The sequence below is a fragment of the Pristiophorus japonicus genome, chromosome 13, assembly GCF_044704955.1.
Source record: "Pristiophorus japonicus isolate sPriJap1 chromosome 13, sPriJap1.hap1, whole genome shotgun sequence".
In the NCBI taxonomy this organism is placed as follows: domain Eukaryota; kingdom Metazoa; phylum Chordata; class Chondrichthyes; family Pristiophoridae; genus Pristiophorus; species Pristiophorus japonicus.
Window position 1 is genome coordinate 98,041,474 of NC_091989.1, and position 17,199 is coordinate 98,058,672.

General features: G+C 45.8%; 1 protein-coding gene and 1 long non-coding RNA gene across 2 annotated transcripts in view; one reads left to right on the forward strand and one right to left on the reverse strand.

Annotated features, from left to right (window-relative positions):
- Nucleotides 1–4,658: 4,658 nt before the first annotated feature.
- On the forward strand, nucleotides 4,659–8,967 carry LOC139278050 (uncharacterized). The gene is made up of 3 exons (XR_011596203.1): nucleotides 4,659–4,731; nucleotides 8,682–8,764; nucleotides 8,875–8,967. It is a non-coding gene; the product is annotated as an uncharacterized lncRNA (long non-coding RNA).
- Nucleotides 8,968–12,281: 3,314 nt separating this feature from the next.
- Nucleotides 12,282–17,199, reverse strand: part of LOC139278147 (endonuclease/exonuclease/phosphatase family domain-containing protein 1-like) — a 30,323-nt gene continuing 25,405 nt past the window's right edge. Inside the window, exons 5-7 of the mRNA XM_070896803.1 lie at nucleotides 16,365–16,485; nucleotides 13,431–13,625; nucleotides 12,282–12,427 (exon numbers count right to left, since the gene is read on the reverse strand). Of these exons, the coding sequence (XP_070752904.1) occupies nucleotides 12,282–12,427; nucleotides 13,431–13,625; nucleotides 16,365–16,485 (462 nt within the window). The remainder of the gene's footprint in view (nucleotides 12,428–13,430; nucleotides 13,626–16,364; nucleotides 16,486–17,199) is intronic.

Here is a 17,199-nt window from a genome sequence, read left to right on the forward strand (position 1 = left end):
TCTGGCAAAAAGGAGAAGGCTCCTATGACCCAGGAATGTAACGGGAGAAAGGCAGGTAGGCCCATAGGAGATCTTATCACGTTTACTGGGGTTGCTGGATTTTGACACATATTACTGACCTGGATGTGGGTATACAGGGCATAATTTCAAAGGTTGCACTCAGTTGGTGCACTCAGAAATGTACCAAACAATGAGGTGGATAGTAGCGGACTTCAGGAAGACATAGACAGACCGGTGACATGGGCAGACACATGGCAGACGAAATTTAACGCAGAGAAGTGTGAAGTGATACATGGTAGGAAAAATGAGGAGAGGCAATATAAACAAAATGGTACAATTTTAAAGGAGATGCAGGAACAGAGAGACCTGGTTGGGGTGGTGTACACACAGTCTTTGAAGGTGGCCGGACAATTTGAGAAGGCTGCTAGAAAAGCGTATGGGACCCTTGGGTTTATTAATCGAGGAATGGAGGACAAAAGCAAGGAAGTTCTGCTAAACCTTTATAAAACACTGGTTAGGCCTCAGCTGGAGTACTGTGTCCAATTCTGGACACTGCGCTTTATGAAGGATGTCAAGGCCTTAGAGAGGGTGCAGCAGAGATTCGACGGAGTCGAATGGTACCAGCGATGAGGGACTTCAGTTATGTAGAGGGACTGGAGAAGTTTAAGTTGTTCTCCTTAGAGCAGAGAAGGTTAAGTGGAGATTTGACAGAGGTGTTCAAGATCATGAAAGGTTTTGATAGAGTATTTCCTCATGTCACCACTGGCAGATGGGTCGGTAACCAGAGGACACAGATTGAAGGTAATTGGCAAAAGAACCAGAGGTGAGATGTGGAAACATTGAGTTGTTGTGATCTGGAACGCACTGCCTAAAAGGTGAGTGGAAGTAGATTCAATAGTAACATTCAAAAGTGAAGTGGATAAATACTTGAAGGGAAAGAGCAGGGGAGTGGCAATAATTCGCTAGGTTTACCAAAGATGGCCGAATGGCGTCCTCCTGTGCTGGATCATTCTATGATTCTATTTTTGGCAAGTTCAAAACAGGCCAGGGTTAGTTAGGATCATAGTCGCTCTGCTGATGATCATTGACGAAAACGAGCTGAAGACATTAGTAACATTTGTAATGAAGGCCTCCACATCATAACACAGGGAAGTACCTGGGGATAAAAATGACCCACTATTTTAAAGTTCAGATCTCTGTGCCCAGTTGCAATTAAACCTTTCCGGATGTCCTGCTTGGAGTGTTGAGTCCAGAATTGATTGGGTGGCAGTTCCAGAGGTCACTGTGCTCACCGTCATCATCATCATCATAGGCAGTCCCTTGGAATCGAGGAAGACTTGCTTCCACTCCTGAAGTGGGTTCTTTGGTGGCTGAACAGTCCAATATGAGAGCCACAGACTCTGTTACAGGTGGGACCGACATTTGCCGAGGGAAGGAGTCGGTGGGACTGGTTTGCCGCACGTTCCTTCCGCTGCCTGCGCTTGACCTCTTCACGCTCTCGCCGTTGAGATCCGAAGAGCTCAATGCCCTTTCTCCACCTAGGGCAGTCTTCAGCCAGGGACTCCCAGGTGTCATTGGGGATGTTGCACTTTATCAGGGAGGCTTTGAGGGTGTCCTTGTAACGTTTCCGCTGCCCACCTTTGGCTTGTTTGCCGTGAAGGAGCTCCACATAGAGCATTTGCTTCGGGAGTCTCGTGTCTGGCATGCGAACCATGTGGCCTGCCCAGCGTAGCTGATCGAGTGTGCTCAGTGCTTCAATGCTGATGATATTAGCCTGGATGAGGACACTAATGTTGTTTTGCCTGTCCTCCCAGCATTGTGGTGAAAGCTCCCGAGCCCTCCTTTACCGGATGTGATCAGGATAGAGGTTTGGGGTGGGGGATAATATGGGTCTCTATGGGCGCTCATTTTTTCCACATCTAGTTTTTCTCCCTGAAAACCAGCAGCGGTGTTTGCTTTGTAGCCGGCCCATGTGACGGGTTCGGTTCAGGGACCCGATCCACTCAGGGGCCAATGACTGTGGAACTGCATGGGTAGCGCAACCCTGACACGGACCGTGACGTGACCAACAATGTGAGGATCCACACAGACCAGTCGCGCGTTAGGCCCGGAGCCCAGTCTCTCCGGACAGTCCAGTGACTGTCATCAGGTTGCGTGGGACTGGATGTGCTCAGGGCCTCCGTCCAATTGCACAACCCTAACGCTGCCTCTGCTCAAAATGGATGTTGGATGACCTGCCATTGCCTTGCGATTGGCTCTGGGAGGGTTAACGTGACCACTTCAAAGACTGGGGTTCACAGTGAATCACTAATCCTGCCTTCTCCAGAAATTGTAGATTAATTTCCAGGGCACTGATGCAAGCAACCTTGAGAGAGAAAATCACAGGGGCATTAAAAGAATTGTGTGGTGATTCTTTTCAGTTCCTTTGAACACTTTTATTTATTAGAATAGAGAAGTATTGGTGATTGGGGGAAGTAAACCGGGTAGACGGTTGGAGGTAGGGGGTTCATGTGATGCAACCTCCAGGACTATGTCCAACCAGTGTTGACGATCATGGGCTCATGACAGGCAATTAAACCCCACACCCTCATGAAGTATTTCTGGAGAGCTGGATAGCAAGGACATGTTGAATGTGGTGGGAGAGCAGATTTTTAGGTCACAACAAAGCAATTTTCTTGAAGTTTCGATGTCAACTTTAACAACATTGAAACGGATGGAAATGACTGAACCTTTTCAGATCGTGTGTGGGGTTCTGTATCATGCAGAGTTCAACAGACTTGAATTGACTGAGAACCCCCAGGTCACGTCACTTTATTCATAACAAGATACCAGATGTAGCCCCAAAGGTTAAAGGTTGAATATTGATTTTACTTAAAAATATAATTAAAGATACAGGTATTTTAAAAAGCACAATTGTTACATATTTTTAATTATAACTATTAACTACGGGAAACCTTTGGGACTCAGTACTCCAGTAAAATAGGACTCTGCCCTTTTACCTCGGGGATCCGGGTTTGAATGCAGCCCACGTTGATGGGATGAAGGTTTACTTTCTCCGAAATGAGTTGGGAGCAGCCTATGAGAGTGAGCCAGTGGCGCTAAACTGGCCATAATTTGGCAGCCCATTCTCTGAAAGGGCCATAGGGAAATGCCACACCGCTGCAGTAGGGGGCGCTGTACTGAGGTCAGGGGTCAGGAATGTACTGAGGTCAGGGGTCAGGGCTGTATCTGGGGAAGATGGGGCTTTGTTTGATCTGAGACCTGTGGCCTCTATCTCACCTGGGTGTGCTTCATGACGATACCTTGATCAGCACAAAAGAAGAAAAAAAAACAGAAAATAAAATACACATTCTTCTTATTTTTAATTCCCATTCAAAAAGAATAAATTTAGAGACCTGATTACTGCTGTTATTCTTCAGGACTTGTCTTGCAAATTGGGCAGCTTACCATCACCTATCCCTGACCGAGCAGAGAGGATGCAGAATACATCTCGAGTATTTTCCAAGATTCGTGCTATAACCGAACTTCCTTTCACCTTTAACCCTCCCAAATATGATTTCAGTTCCTGGAGAGGAAAAATGTGCGAAACACAAGGTTGCCATCACAGATGATCCTCAAAGGGAATCTTGACACAGCGGCCAAGTAGGCGGCTAGAGCTAGCAAGGGAAGATTCCACTTTGGTGCTACCTCAAGATTCCCAGCTGGCCATAACAGATCCCATGCCATTATTCGAAGAAGAGCAGGGGAGTTCTCCCTGGTGTTCTGGCCAATATTGATCTCTCAGCGGACATCATTAAGAATAGATGATCTGGTCATTTAGCATATTGCTGCTTGTGGGACTTCGCCGTGCGCCATTTGGCGGTCGTGTTTTCCTACATTACAACAGTGAGTACACTTTAAAAGTACATTATTGGTTGTAAAGCGCTTTGGGATGTCCCAAGGACATGAATGGTGCTATATAAATGCAAGTGTATTATTTCTCCCATCCTTTTAAGTCCTTTTTAGCACACCACCATTATTCCAGGTGTTTACTGCATCGTGAATCCCTTTGCGAACGAGTGTTGGAAAGCTGAATCAGAGCATACCACAAATTGCTTTGGACTAACTGATGAGAATAATCAGATACAGTTTGGTCGAGGTGATGCTGAAAAAGCAGAAACAAAAGGTGAACCGATTAATCGGCACCTGATTAAATATTGGCTCCAAAGATAACTTACCTGTGAGTTACGATAGTTTTTATGGCATATCAGAGTTGACGGTGTGGAAAAGGCTGTTAGAAGAGGCTCCCCCACATTGGCTCACAAGAAATAGAGTTCACTATAATGTCACCATTACAGCACCTTGCTCCTTCCCAGCTCCTGGAAAGCCCTGACACATCATTTCTTACATGTTTCTCAGTGCTTGAAATCACAGAAATTAAACATGTATTCTGAAAATTGCTGTGTGTGTATAATCATTGAACTTAAACATTTAGCTACTGTGATATTTAAGCTGTAATGGCAGTGTCTATTTATAGTATCAGTCTTTTCTTAATTATTTTGCTATCCTAAAATCGGAAGGTCATGGGATCAAGTCCCACTCCAGAGACTTCAGCACACAATCAAGGGTGATGCTTCAGTGCAGTACTGAGGACTGTACTCTCAGAGGTGCCTTGGGATGGTAAACCGAGAACTCATCTGCCCCCTCAGGTGCATGGAAAAGATCCCACAGCACTATTTCAAAGAAAACAGGGTGAGTTCTGAGAGGAGACCTGTTTCAGGTCTTTAAAAAACGGAGGCTGAGATGTAGTCAATGTAAGCAGAAAATGCTTGAAATACTCAGCAGACTAGACAGCATCTTTAGAGAGAGAAACAGCGCTAATGTTTCAGGTCACCTTTCGTCAGAACTGGAAAACGTTACAGATGTAAGAGGTTTTAAGGAAGTACAGAGGCAGGGAATGGGGGAGGGGGTTGGGGAGGAAAGAACAAAAGGGAAGGTCTGTGCTTAGATGTAATGCAGGAGTGACTAAATGACAAAAGGGATGATGGTGCGAGGCAAAAAGGAGATGGTAATGGTACAAGTAATGAAACAAAAGATGGGTCTAGAGGAGTTGTAACTGGTGACAGCAGAATCATTACCAGAAGCTGCTGTCCGAAAAAATGGGAACAGTGGTTATGATCTGAAATTGTTGAACTCGATATTGAGTCCAGAAGGTTTTAAAGTGCCTAGTCCAAAGATGAGGTGCTGTTCCTTGAGCTTGCATTGAGCTTCAGTGGAACAGTGTCGGAGGCCGAGGACAGAGAGGTCAGAGTGGGAGTGGAGCGGGGAATAACGACAGGCACCCAGAAGCTCGGGGTCACGCTTGCAGACTGAATGGAGGTGTTCTGCAAAGCAATCGCTCAATCTACACTTGGCCTCCCCAGTGTGGAGGAGACCACATCGTGAGCAGCGAATACAGTATACTAAATTGAAAGAAGTACAAATAAATCGCTGTTTCGCCTGGAAGGAGTATTTGGGGCCCTGGACGTTGGGAAGGGAGGAGGTGAAAGGGCAGGTGTTGAATCTCTTGTGCTTGGATGGCAAGGTGCCGTGGGAAGGGGAGGGGGTGCTGGAAGAGTGGGCCAGGGTGTTGCAGAGGGAATGGTCCCTTCGGACTGTTGAAAGTGGATGGGGAGGGGAAAATGTGATGGTAGCTAGAGGTGGAGGAGGTGATCCGTTGATTCGTTGATTCTGGAGGTTGGTGGGGTGGAAGGTGAAGACAAGGGGAACCATATTGTGGTTCAGTGAGGGAGGGGAAGGGGTGCGGAAGTGTGGGAAATGGAACGGACATGGTCGAGGGCCCTTTCAATCATAGCGGATGTACATCCTCGGTTGCAAAAAAAGGAAGACATATTGGAAGCACTAGTGTGAAGGTGGCACACAATATAAGCAGGTTGTTTATTGACTTAGGCCAGGAATGGAGAAGTAGAGACTGAGCTTCAATACTGACAATTATCGAGGGAGATGAGAGATTAGATGAAACTTCTTTCCTGCGACAAGAGACGTGAGTATGTGGGTCTGACTCCCAGCAGAAGAGATTGGGGCTCAAAGGTGAGTTGGATAAGTAGCTGGTTGGAACGGAGTTGTTGGTTATAGGCATGGGTATGGACAAGGATGTGTTTAAATACTCCTCATAGGACACACTGTTATGCAGCAGTGTTGTGCAAGGAGGATTGCAGTCCCAAGTTGAACATTGGAGATATAAAGATGATTAAATATTCTGGAGTTTTGCTGTTCTCTACTTATATCAAGTTCTCCCTTAGGACAGCAGTGGGGCATGCAGTCAATGGGCCAAATCTAACCCACGATCTCTTTTAACCCGGCCCGGTCAATACGTTTAGTATTGGGGTCAGGAACTTGTGCACAAGGTTGAATTGGCTGTGTGGCCCACTGTAGGTTTGCCAACTCTCGTTGAATGCAGTCCTGGAGGTTTCACCACATGACCTCCCATCTCCAACCACCTCGCCCAGCTCCAGTATTTTCACAACTAACAAAATGTTAAAAAGAAAATGTAAAAAGCACACAATCTTTCTCAACACCTTGGACTTGTCTCCGGGGTTGCTTGCAGCAGTGTCCAGGAGATCAGTCTGTAATTCCTGGAGATTTCCCAACAATCCTGGCGGGTTGGCAATCCTTGGCCCCCCTCATGATTGTGCCATGGAGGTTCTGCCCCTGTAGTTACGGCGTTAGGAGATTAAGGTGCAGAAATTTGTCTCGAGCGGTGGCATAAAACACATAGTATCACAGTAAATGGGATTAAGATATCAGGCACTGTGTATAATGGGCGACCGATCCAACACTATAAGTCATCACCCGAGACAAATTTCTACCCCTAAATAAGTGAGGGAGCGTCCTTGATAGGGGAGATTGCCTTTGGAAGGAGCTGACTTAATTGGGCGTTATTTGTACTACTAATTTGGAATTGTCCATGAGGGTCCTGACGTTCCATGTCCCGAACTTCATGTTAACGGTGTGGAAAATGCCTGTGCGTGAATTCTTTTAACGTGTGGTAGCCATTGCACACCGGCTACCACACGGGCTTAGCTGAGAAAGGTCTTGGTCAAGTGGCAAGGGGGTCCAAGACGACTGGAGATCAGGCACTGCTGTATGAGCCTAGTTGCCTACGGCAAGATATTGGCTGCAAGCTCGGCGCCGAGTAGCACCCTTGATGGTAGGTGGCCCGAGGAACCACCTAATATAACCATCTAATAGAACAAAATATAACCATCTAATTGAACAAAATTAGACATACAATGGGGAGCAGAGGTTTACGGGAACTAATCTCCGTTGCATGCTGGGCCCATATCCTACTTGTGCATGCCATCGTGAGTCTTATTTCTCTGTAAATCCCTGCAAATCCCATGTTGGGATGCCCTGTTTACAAAGAACTGGGGGAGGGGGGAACTGCATACTGGAGGTCAGTAAGAGAGAGCTCAGTGATTCATTTGGTTGTACATAAGAATGACACACAATAAACCCAGTGAGAGTGGAAGGAAAGAATGACCGGAACAAGCACGGTTTATAAAATTCCTGACCGTCGTGGTGATTTTAATTCCAGTACTGGCAAAAGAAATGGCAACAGTCAATAACGGTGAAACAAACCGTCACACAACAAACACAGTTCCCAAAAAAGTGCTCATCTTCAAATAACTTAACAAAAAATATACTAGAATCAAACAAGTTACATTCGGTTAGTATTTGGATAGCCATTTTGTATCCATGGTTCAATAGAGGAACAGTTGACTTCTTCTGTCTGGGTAAAGTGGAATGCTCATTGTGCAGATTTGAAAGACTTGTGGAAAAGTTGAACTGTCTTCTAACAGCACGCAACAGGAAGTGACCAGAAGAATTTTATTTTTCAGTCTGTTTCTCCCCCCTGCCTCCCCTGAAGATGTTGAGTCCTTGCTACGATGCAGTTGGGTTATACATTATCTTAGGCAAGGGGACATTGTTCGTTATGCAACTAGAGCCGGTGGAAATTACAGTTGAGTCCTCAGCCACTGTCCACAGATGTATTTCCAGCAGTAGTCGCGGGTTTGCGATCAACAGTAGGAACCCTGGTCAATTCCTCCCCCCTCCCTCTCCCCACTATCCAATTGAGGTCAACATTTTAAGCAGCCAGTCAATCTCATTGACAATCTCATTGACACCCGTGTCAAAAATATCAAGTGTTGTGGCTAACCCCGATGGCTCAGCCCATAAATTCCACTGCTCGGTCGGCCTGAGCCATGTAAACCAGGAGGGTCCCCTGGTTTAGCTCCAGGCTGGGTTGAGTCAGGGCAGCAGTTGGACTCTACAGTTAGTCCCAGTACCCTTGGGTTATAAGCCAGAGTTCCCAATCCTGATCATTCTCCAGCAACCTCTGCTGGCAAGCATGGGTGCAAGGACATTAAGTGAGCCTTTGATGGCTCCCCCCCCCCGCCCCTCCTACCCACCATGGTAAAATAGCCTGCCAACACTCACATTCAGGCTCGCTGATGGAGATTGACCACTTGAGTTAGGTACCAGAGAGTTGCCAAAGTCTGTGGTGCTGTAACCCAGCATGAGTCAGTGCTTTCAGGGGAGAAAAGGGAAAAATAAACATTCTATTTATACCAAGAATCTGAAGAATTAAAGGTGCACTTTCTTCAAGAAAAAGTGTCCGACTAATCAGTTTTTTTTAGACAGGGAGGAAGAAAAGCCAGAAGATTGTGTACCATTTGTGCCATGAGTGAGTGACATGTTGAAGAACTTCAATCCAATTCAAGTAATCACATTACATGTTTGTAAATTGTTTTTAAATTGCATTTGCTAAACACTTTTTGATGAAAGCTGTGTTCCTTTAAGACACATCCTCTGTGTAACTTGTGTCTTCAGATTTGTACATGACATCCCATGTGACGGATGAGGCATGAATCCTGGATACTCATACGCTCAAACTGTAACTGGGTCAGCACAGGTCCACATGATTCATCAGAAGACAAGCCTGAGGCCTTCATGTTTAACACGCCACAGTCTGAGACGGTGACAGTGGGAGTTGGATTACATGTCGATCCTATTAGTTGCACAAGGGCCAGTGGAGGCTACATTATGGAAATGGAGGAAATAAAAACAGGGGAGCAAGGAACCATTTTTTTACCATCATTAGTGACATCTGAGTTCAGGTCGGGACAAAGGCTGTTTTTTTCCCATCGTGCTGGAAGGGATTACAGGCTGAGTCCATATCGCTACAAACCATCTCTGACCACAACAGTTTCCTCAGTTGTGACTGGCCTATTGCCAACCAGCCACAGGCAAGATTCTCAGAAAACTGATTGTTGAAAGTGATAATTAAAGGTTTTGGCCAATAAAAAAATAACTTCTGTTTCCATGCTGTTGGTAGTCATGGCGATAATAGCTGATTTCCCTATTTGAGGTGTTAAACAGGATTAGCACCAGGTCAACCATTTTCCATTGAAATTATCAATGTGACAGAGTTCTGGGTCTCCACCCTCCTGCTCCCCCCCCCATTTTGAAATCAATGGAAATGAAACCCATTCGGTTTCTATAACGGATGCCCAATCCACAGCCCCAGTTTAATGTCCAGCCGACAAATTGAAAACCTACATCAATATTCAAACTCTAGTTTGTACAGGTTTGAGATCATCTCTTTGATTTTGTACAACTTGCCCCATTAATAAAATGTAGGATTCCGCATGCTTTTTTTTGATGTAGCTTATCCAACTGTCATGGTTTAATTTAGTGTTCTGAATCTACCTTTTCAATATTATTTACTATTGTTATCTATTTTATAGAGCTCCAGAAGGTTCTCTCTCAGTCACCTCTTTTAAGGATGAAAAACTCAAAGTTTTTCCATTGTTCATTCAGTCATGACTCAGTTCTCCAAACATCAAAAGAAAATCGGACATATAGGCCCGAAATTTGCACTGGGCTTTTCCTGGTTCCCTACTGTGACTCTGGTATGAGACTAGTGGAACTTGGAGAGAAATGGCTGAAAAGGACGATTTACCCTCTTTCCCTTTGGGTTCTGCTGGTCTCTCGCTGGAATTATGGGAGAGACATGGTTTGCACTTAACTGCCCTCCGAAATGGCCTAGCAAGCCACTCAGTTGTATGAAACCACTACTGGGGGTTTAAGAAGAAGACTCACAACCACCTTCTCAGGGCAACTAGGGATAAATGCTGGTCTTGCTAGTGACGCCTGCATCCCACAAATAATTTTAATATTTATCTTCAGAGAAAGTCTTACTTCCCATAGGCCCTGGGGAAAGACCAGTAAATGTCCAATTTCAATCAGGAAGAAAACATAGAAGATTCCCGAGTGTATTTTAAGAAGATTTTGAATGTTGAAAGAACAAAAGATTCCTTATTGAAGTCCTTTATATATGCTGAACACATTAGAGAAAAAGGTGGAAATGTTTTTTTTATTAGTTCATGGGATGTGGGCAAGGCCAGCATTTATTGCCCATCCCTAGTTGTCCTTGAGAAGGTGATCGTGAGCTGCCTTCTTGAACCACTGCAGTCTGTGTGGTGAAGGTGCTCCCACAATGCTGGTAGGGAGGGAGTTCTAGGGTTTTGACCCAGCGACAATGAAGGAATGGAGATATACTTTCAAGTCAGGATTGTGTGTGACTTGAATTTGGTGGTGTTCCCATGCGCCTGCTGCCCTTGTCCTTCTAGTTGGTAGAGGTAAAATCTAAAAACGAATCTATCTTTGGACATTGTCCACTCCTGTGGTTTATGTATGGCAATAAAACCTCATTTTATAGTTTATGCCAAATGTGTGATACTTCTGCTAATGTGTAAATAAATACCATGTGATTTTAGCTTGTATAAGTCTGGTCTAAAGTTTGGTGTTTCCACCTTTGAACTGTTAAAAGACAATTGTGGGAATCCTACATAAATTTCAATATTCAATTTACCACAGTTAGGTTGATTGTCCCTTTGAGCCACTACAAGGGTGCAGCTCATAAGAAAGACACTTCCTGTGGAACAGCAGTAAATTCTGCTCAAGGAAATACACACAACTGTGGAAACAGAGAACATTTTAAAAGCCTGAAAAGCATCAAATTTCTGCGCCTGATTACAGTCCAGTGACTGCTGCTGCAAAGTGCACCTGTGTGGATGATGTCTCTGTGATTGAATAACTGATTGACACTCCCTGTCCAGGTTTACAATAGCCACTCGGGTGAGGTGTGAGATGTGTACTAACATCTCTGGAACTGTACCCCTGTATGAGCCGCCACTCAGAGGTGGAGAGAGAAAATCATACGTCGGCTGGTGGAAATGCAGAACTTTTTCTGACACTTGTCTTCTTGGGCATTTGCCGCTAATGGCTGAGGCCAAAATGATCTGAACTAGTCATTAATACCTACTAGTTGAAGAATATTGAAAATCTCCGAATTCTGCTTTCCACCAATTTCGAAGTAATGAAGTTAGAAGTTAAATATGCAGGCCCTGAAATTCCGCAGGAGTTTCCCACCGGAGTTAGGACAGGGAATCAGGAGAACCCCCGTTGAATTTTACAGACACAACTTTCTTTGATAAAGAATTCATGACATTGTTAAAAATTGGAATGGCCAATGAGAGCAGACTAACCTGGACTGTGCACATTGTGGAATGCTGATCTGAATCTGAGAGTCTATTGACATCCGTTAGGATTAGTAAGGATTTGTAAGTTATGGTAAACTCCAAGATAAGACCATGCATCATTTGGTTCCTCTGGGCAGTACTGCAGAACTAAAATGTTCAGGAGCCTAAAGGCAAAAGGCAGAATCCAAGTCTGATCCAACTCAAGGCTCCACGATGCATTCTAGTAACCTTCAAACTAGATTTCAACCAGACCATGCTTCAAATTCAATAGCTTCCATGTCCAGGGGGAGATGTGAGGATCCTGGGTTACACATAACTCCCAGTTTTTTTCCCCAAGTTTTGCAGTAAATCAGAATTATCTGCAGGTGCGTGAATTAGAAGGATCCCTTGGTCTAACTAGATTAAGTTAGTTAATCATAGAATAATAGAAATTTACAGCACAGAAGGCCCATCATGTTTGTGCCAGCCAAAAAAGAGCTATCCAGCCTAATCCCATTTTCCAGCTCCTGGTCCGTAACCATGTAGGTTACAGCACTTCAGGTGCACATCCAAACACTTTGTAAATGCGATGAGGGTTTCTGCCTGCACCATTGCTGAATTATCTTGTTGGATTGAAAACAAACTAAACAAAAAACAGTTTCAAATAGTAATGGTGGGCCATTTTCTCTGTCATTCTTAAAGCAGATTTGTTATTCAGTGCAGAACAATATTTCCAGTATGTTTCTCGTCAATGAAGAACTCAATCCAAACTGGGCAATGCTGAGATACGATTCCTCCCCATTTCCAACCATTTGGTATCCAGGGACTGCTGAGACCCTGTCGAATCACTCCCCATCGCCCTGTGAAGAGCACAAACAAAGAGATGAGATGCCTTCAACAGGCTGAGAAGTTTCGGCAATGACACAGCTGCCACACTTAACAACAGTACCAAGAAATCTAAGGTCAAGCTCACAACAACAAGAAGTCATTTATTTCAAATGATCTCTGTGAATCAAAGGTTTCATGGTTTAACAACTTACTGCCTTAGTGCACTAAAGCATATAGAGCAAGAATGTCATAGGTTCAAACTTTTGGTCTGAAAAGGAGCAATAATTGTTGTCGTATCTGCACACTCTTCCAGTGGAGACTAATGTGAAGTAGTAGAGGAATTGTAGGCTGATTAACAGGCTGTGACATGGACGCTCCTTCTGTGGCCCTAACCACCTTTATACCGGCTGATAGGGTGGTTCGTCCTATACAACAGGAGGTTTTTATGGGCTCCCGCAACCCATACGGTGGGACAGGGGATACAGCGGTGGGGGGGGATGGGGGAGTGCACCCACAGCTACCGGATGCCAATCTAGAATTCAGAACCGGAGCTCTGGTCTCCACTCACCGGGACTGTCTGGAGCAGGGTTCAAACCTTGCTCCATTCTAAATCAGGTGGAAATTCTACCACATTGCTAGAAGCGACAATGAGGGCACACAATTGGTCTTTGCATCTCTAGGCTTTGGGGTGAGGGAGCGGAGGAAATGACTGGGATTTTTGCAATTAATCACCAAAAATTAGAAGGCAGCAGATGTGTTCAGTGACACAATGTCATCATCGTCTCACTGATTGAGATAACTTTAGCCATGCTCTTCACTGTCTGAAGACTATCTCAACAGACACAGAGGGGTTGAAATTCGGTTTCTTATGCCACCCGCTACCGCTGGAGAGGAGCTAAAAATCAGCACTCAGCCAGTGTCACTACCTCAATAACTGCGGGAACAAATTTCAACCCCTGATACTTTAAGAGGAAGCCATTTGGTGGAAACTGTCGTTTGCTTCCCATGAGTAAGGGGCAGTGAGATGGTTCCTACCTGTGTAAGCAACTTGGGCCTGCTGGTTCCACCAGATATTGTCCTGAGAGTCTTCGCCATTCTTGTTCTTGCTGCTGATGTTGGTGAATGTGTCACTGGGAACACAGTGCTGGAAGCAGTTTTCTCGCAGTACGTTGAACTCAATGGCATCGGGCTGCAAACCAAAGTGCCCCAAAATGATGAGCTGCTTCTGGTCTAAAAGACAAAAAAGAGAATATCGCTCAGCTCAGCAATGTAATCTGATGGGGAGAATCTGTCAGAGAGCTTCAGAGTATAAGTGCTCTATTTGAATCTTCAAAACTCAGAGAATCATAGAGCACAGAAGGAGGCCATTCGACCTATTGTTTCCGTGCTCTTTGAAAGAGCAACCTAATTGATCCCAGTCCTCCACACTTTGTGCAGGTTTCTCCCCTTCCAGTATATATCCAAATCCCTGTTGAAAGTTACTATCGAACCTGCTGCCGCCACCCTTTCAGGCAGCGCATTCCAGATCAGAACAACTCGCTGTGTAATCAAGATATTTTACTCATCTTCCCTCTGGTTCTTCTGCAAATTATCTTAAAACCTGAGCCCTTTTTTTGTATGATGTACGACGAGTTACTACGCATGCCGCGGAGCAAGGGAATCAAGGTCGGGGTCAATGATTCAGCACAATGGCGAGAGTCGGCGGATGCTAAAACTGGCAGCCGATCGACAACCGGCCCCTCTCCGCCCCCACTGGAAGTTAAAATCATCTCTTCTCCCCTGAGTGTTGACGGGCTGATTGACATCCACTTCCGGGCAGAACTGGAGAGTGGGTGGAATCCTGAGTGCCATCCCATCTGAGCCCAGTTAACTCAGCAGGGACTGAGGGTCGACCTGGAATCAGCCCGCTCTGTATGGCTTGCATACTGAGCCATTGAAACCTGTGCACAGACGGCAATCCTCTGGTACTGTTGAGAACTGGCGTGTGGGGCGGGGGGAGGGATGGATGGTAAAATTCCGCAGTGTAATCCCAGGTCCAGCATCATACTTTGGTAACAGACTATTGGAACGCCCAAACGGTGTAAATAACCGTTTTCAGCCATTTACCCAGTTTGGCTGGGGGTTCCGCCACCCTCCCGTAGAAGGTACAACAGAAGAGCTGAAGATCTCCTGCTAATTTCAGTTGATGCCAATTACACTGCTGCTAGGAGGCTTTGGGCTAGTACATGGTGGGCGGGGCAGATGCTTGTGACCTGGTGCAATGTATTTGCTTCATGGGTTCTTTGCGTAATAATTCATAGCAACACGTTGCTATTACTAACTAGTTGGTTTATTAACAAAAGGTTTAACAATCACACTACACATTGCCAGTTCACCCACCAGGCTCACAACCACCTGTCTCATCGTGGATCCCCTGAACCCAACTGGCTGGGGTTTTATTGAGTCTTATGAACATCACGTGACTGGCTAAGCCACTCACAACTCAACAGCTCTATAATTATTTTAATTAAACTATAAATCTAGTGCCTTCCTTAAAAGGGGCACTAGAACCGACAAATTAACAAATTAAACTTTTGACATTAAACGGTCAAGTTAAAATTTGGTTGCTGGGGGTGATGATGCACTCCAGTCCCTCTGGTGTCCACCTCTTGCAGAAGGCTGTGAGCGTGCTGGTGGATCAACAGCTCTACAACTATTTTGTTGTGAACAATTAAATCATTAAATCAAGTGGCCCCTGATTAAGGGGGGGGGGGCCACTAAAGCAGAAACTTTCAATCAAGTGCCCCCTTGTTTTTTTTCTTGTTTTTTTGAGGGCACCAAAACACAAATTATACAAGTGCCCCCTGGCTAAAAGGTGGGGTGGCGGGGCGGGGGGGGGGGGGCACTAAAACCGACAACTTAAGCAAATTAAACTTTAGACATTAAGATTAAATTAAAATTTGTTTGCCGGGCGTGATGATGCACTCCAGTCCCTCCGGCGCCCACCTCTCGCAGAAGGCCGCGAGCATACCGGTGGACACCGCGTGCTCCATCTCTAAGGACACCCTGGCCCGGATGTAGGCGCGGAAGAGAAGCAGGCAGTCAGGCTGAATGACCCCCTCGACCGCCCGCTGCCTGGACTGGCTGATGGCCCCCTTGGCCATGCCCAAGAGCAGTCCTACGAGGAGGCCCTCCGACCTGCCTGCTCCCCTCCGCACCAATAGCTCTACAAACCTGTGAGCATACTCATAGCTGCATACATTACACCTGGCACCTCTCTATCGCGAGATGAGCAAAAGTCAAGGATGGGTCCTCACGAGCCCACTGCCCTAGCCTCCTTCGGTCAAATGAGATAGTGGCAGGCTGTCTATCTATGACTGAGGAGAAGGAAATAAAGAGTTTTTCCAACCTTTACAACTCTTCCAACCTAATGTCCCGTCTGTGCAATCCAATCCGCCAGCTCTGGCCTCCTGTGTATTTCCCTCTCCCTCACTGATGCAGATTCTTTTAGATCACGTATGTATTCTCAGGAACTCTAAACCACACCTGCCGCTCCCCCTCCCATACTACTCTCTGTCTGTATATGTCTCTCTCTTTCACGCTCTTCCTTTTGCTCTCTCTCTGTCTTTTTCATTCCTTCTTTCTCTCTGCCTTTAAAACTTTCTCAACACCCATCTCTTCTGCAACCTCTTTTAGCTCTTCCACAACGGCTCAGCTCAGTGTCCGCTCCTTTCTTCCTCTATACTGCACCTCGACATGTTTCTCTATGTTGAGGGAGTTATATAAATGCAAGTTCCTGTTGCATCGCCAGTCCTGCGCTCCTCCAGTGACTGAGCTGTTAAGCACTGGGCTACTGCACTCTCGAGACTTGTAACGACAACATCATTTCCAAGTGACCCGGTGAACTTAGCGTGACTTTTGGCTTTTTTCCATCATATCCTGTATTTTGATGAAAGCAAAACTCATTTTAACGGAATGTAATGGCTATACCTGCAAGGTGTGGTCGGAGCCTGCTCATTTCCAAGGGTTTGTGCGGAATGCCAGACATGACTCCAGGACGCTGCTTTGCCTTAAGATGAACATTGATAAGGTTGAGTGGCAGCGCTCCCATCTGCACAAGTCAGACAGGATGAAGACAGAAAGAAAGTTCCAGTTAGTCTTTAAGAACTGCAGCCTTGACAAATACGTGATGCAGCTTTATCCAAAAGATAAAAGTAAAGGCCCCCAAATTTCACGGGCAGTGATCTGGGCAGCTATGGGATCATGTCTGTAATGTATGCACTGGTGAGGATGCTCACAGGTGTGTAGAGCTATTGATCTCTGCAGTCTGGAGGAGTCCATGTTCCATGTATATGTTGAATGTGCGAGGTTGCAGCCCCATTCCATTAGTTGAAGGGGCTGCTCCTCAAATTCTGGTTGCACTTCAGTCCCACACTCCTGATCTTTGGGCATTCTGTGCAGAGGGGAGCGGGCAGGTCGGAGGGTCAGCTCGTAGGACTGCTCCTGGGCATGGCCAAGGGGGCCATCAGCCAGTCCAGGCAGCGGGCGATCGAGGGGGTTGTTCAGCCCAACTGCCTGCCTCTCTTCCGCGGATACATACGAGCCAGGGTGTCCCTGGAGATGGAGCATGGGGTGTCCACCGGTACGCTCGCGGCCTTCCGCGAGAGGTGGGCGCCAGAGGGACTGGAGTGCCTCATCACCCCTGGCAACCAAATTTTAATTTGATCCAGTTGATTGTCCAAAGTTTAATTTATTTAATTGTGTCGGTTTTATTGTCCCCCATTTAACCAGGGGGCACTTGATTTACTTGATTTACAGGTGCAAC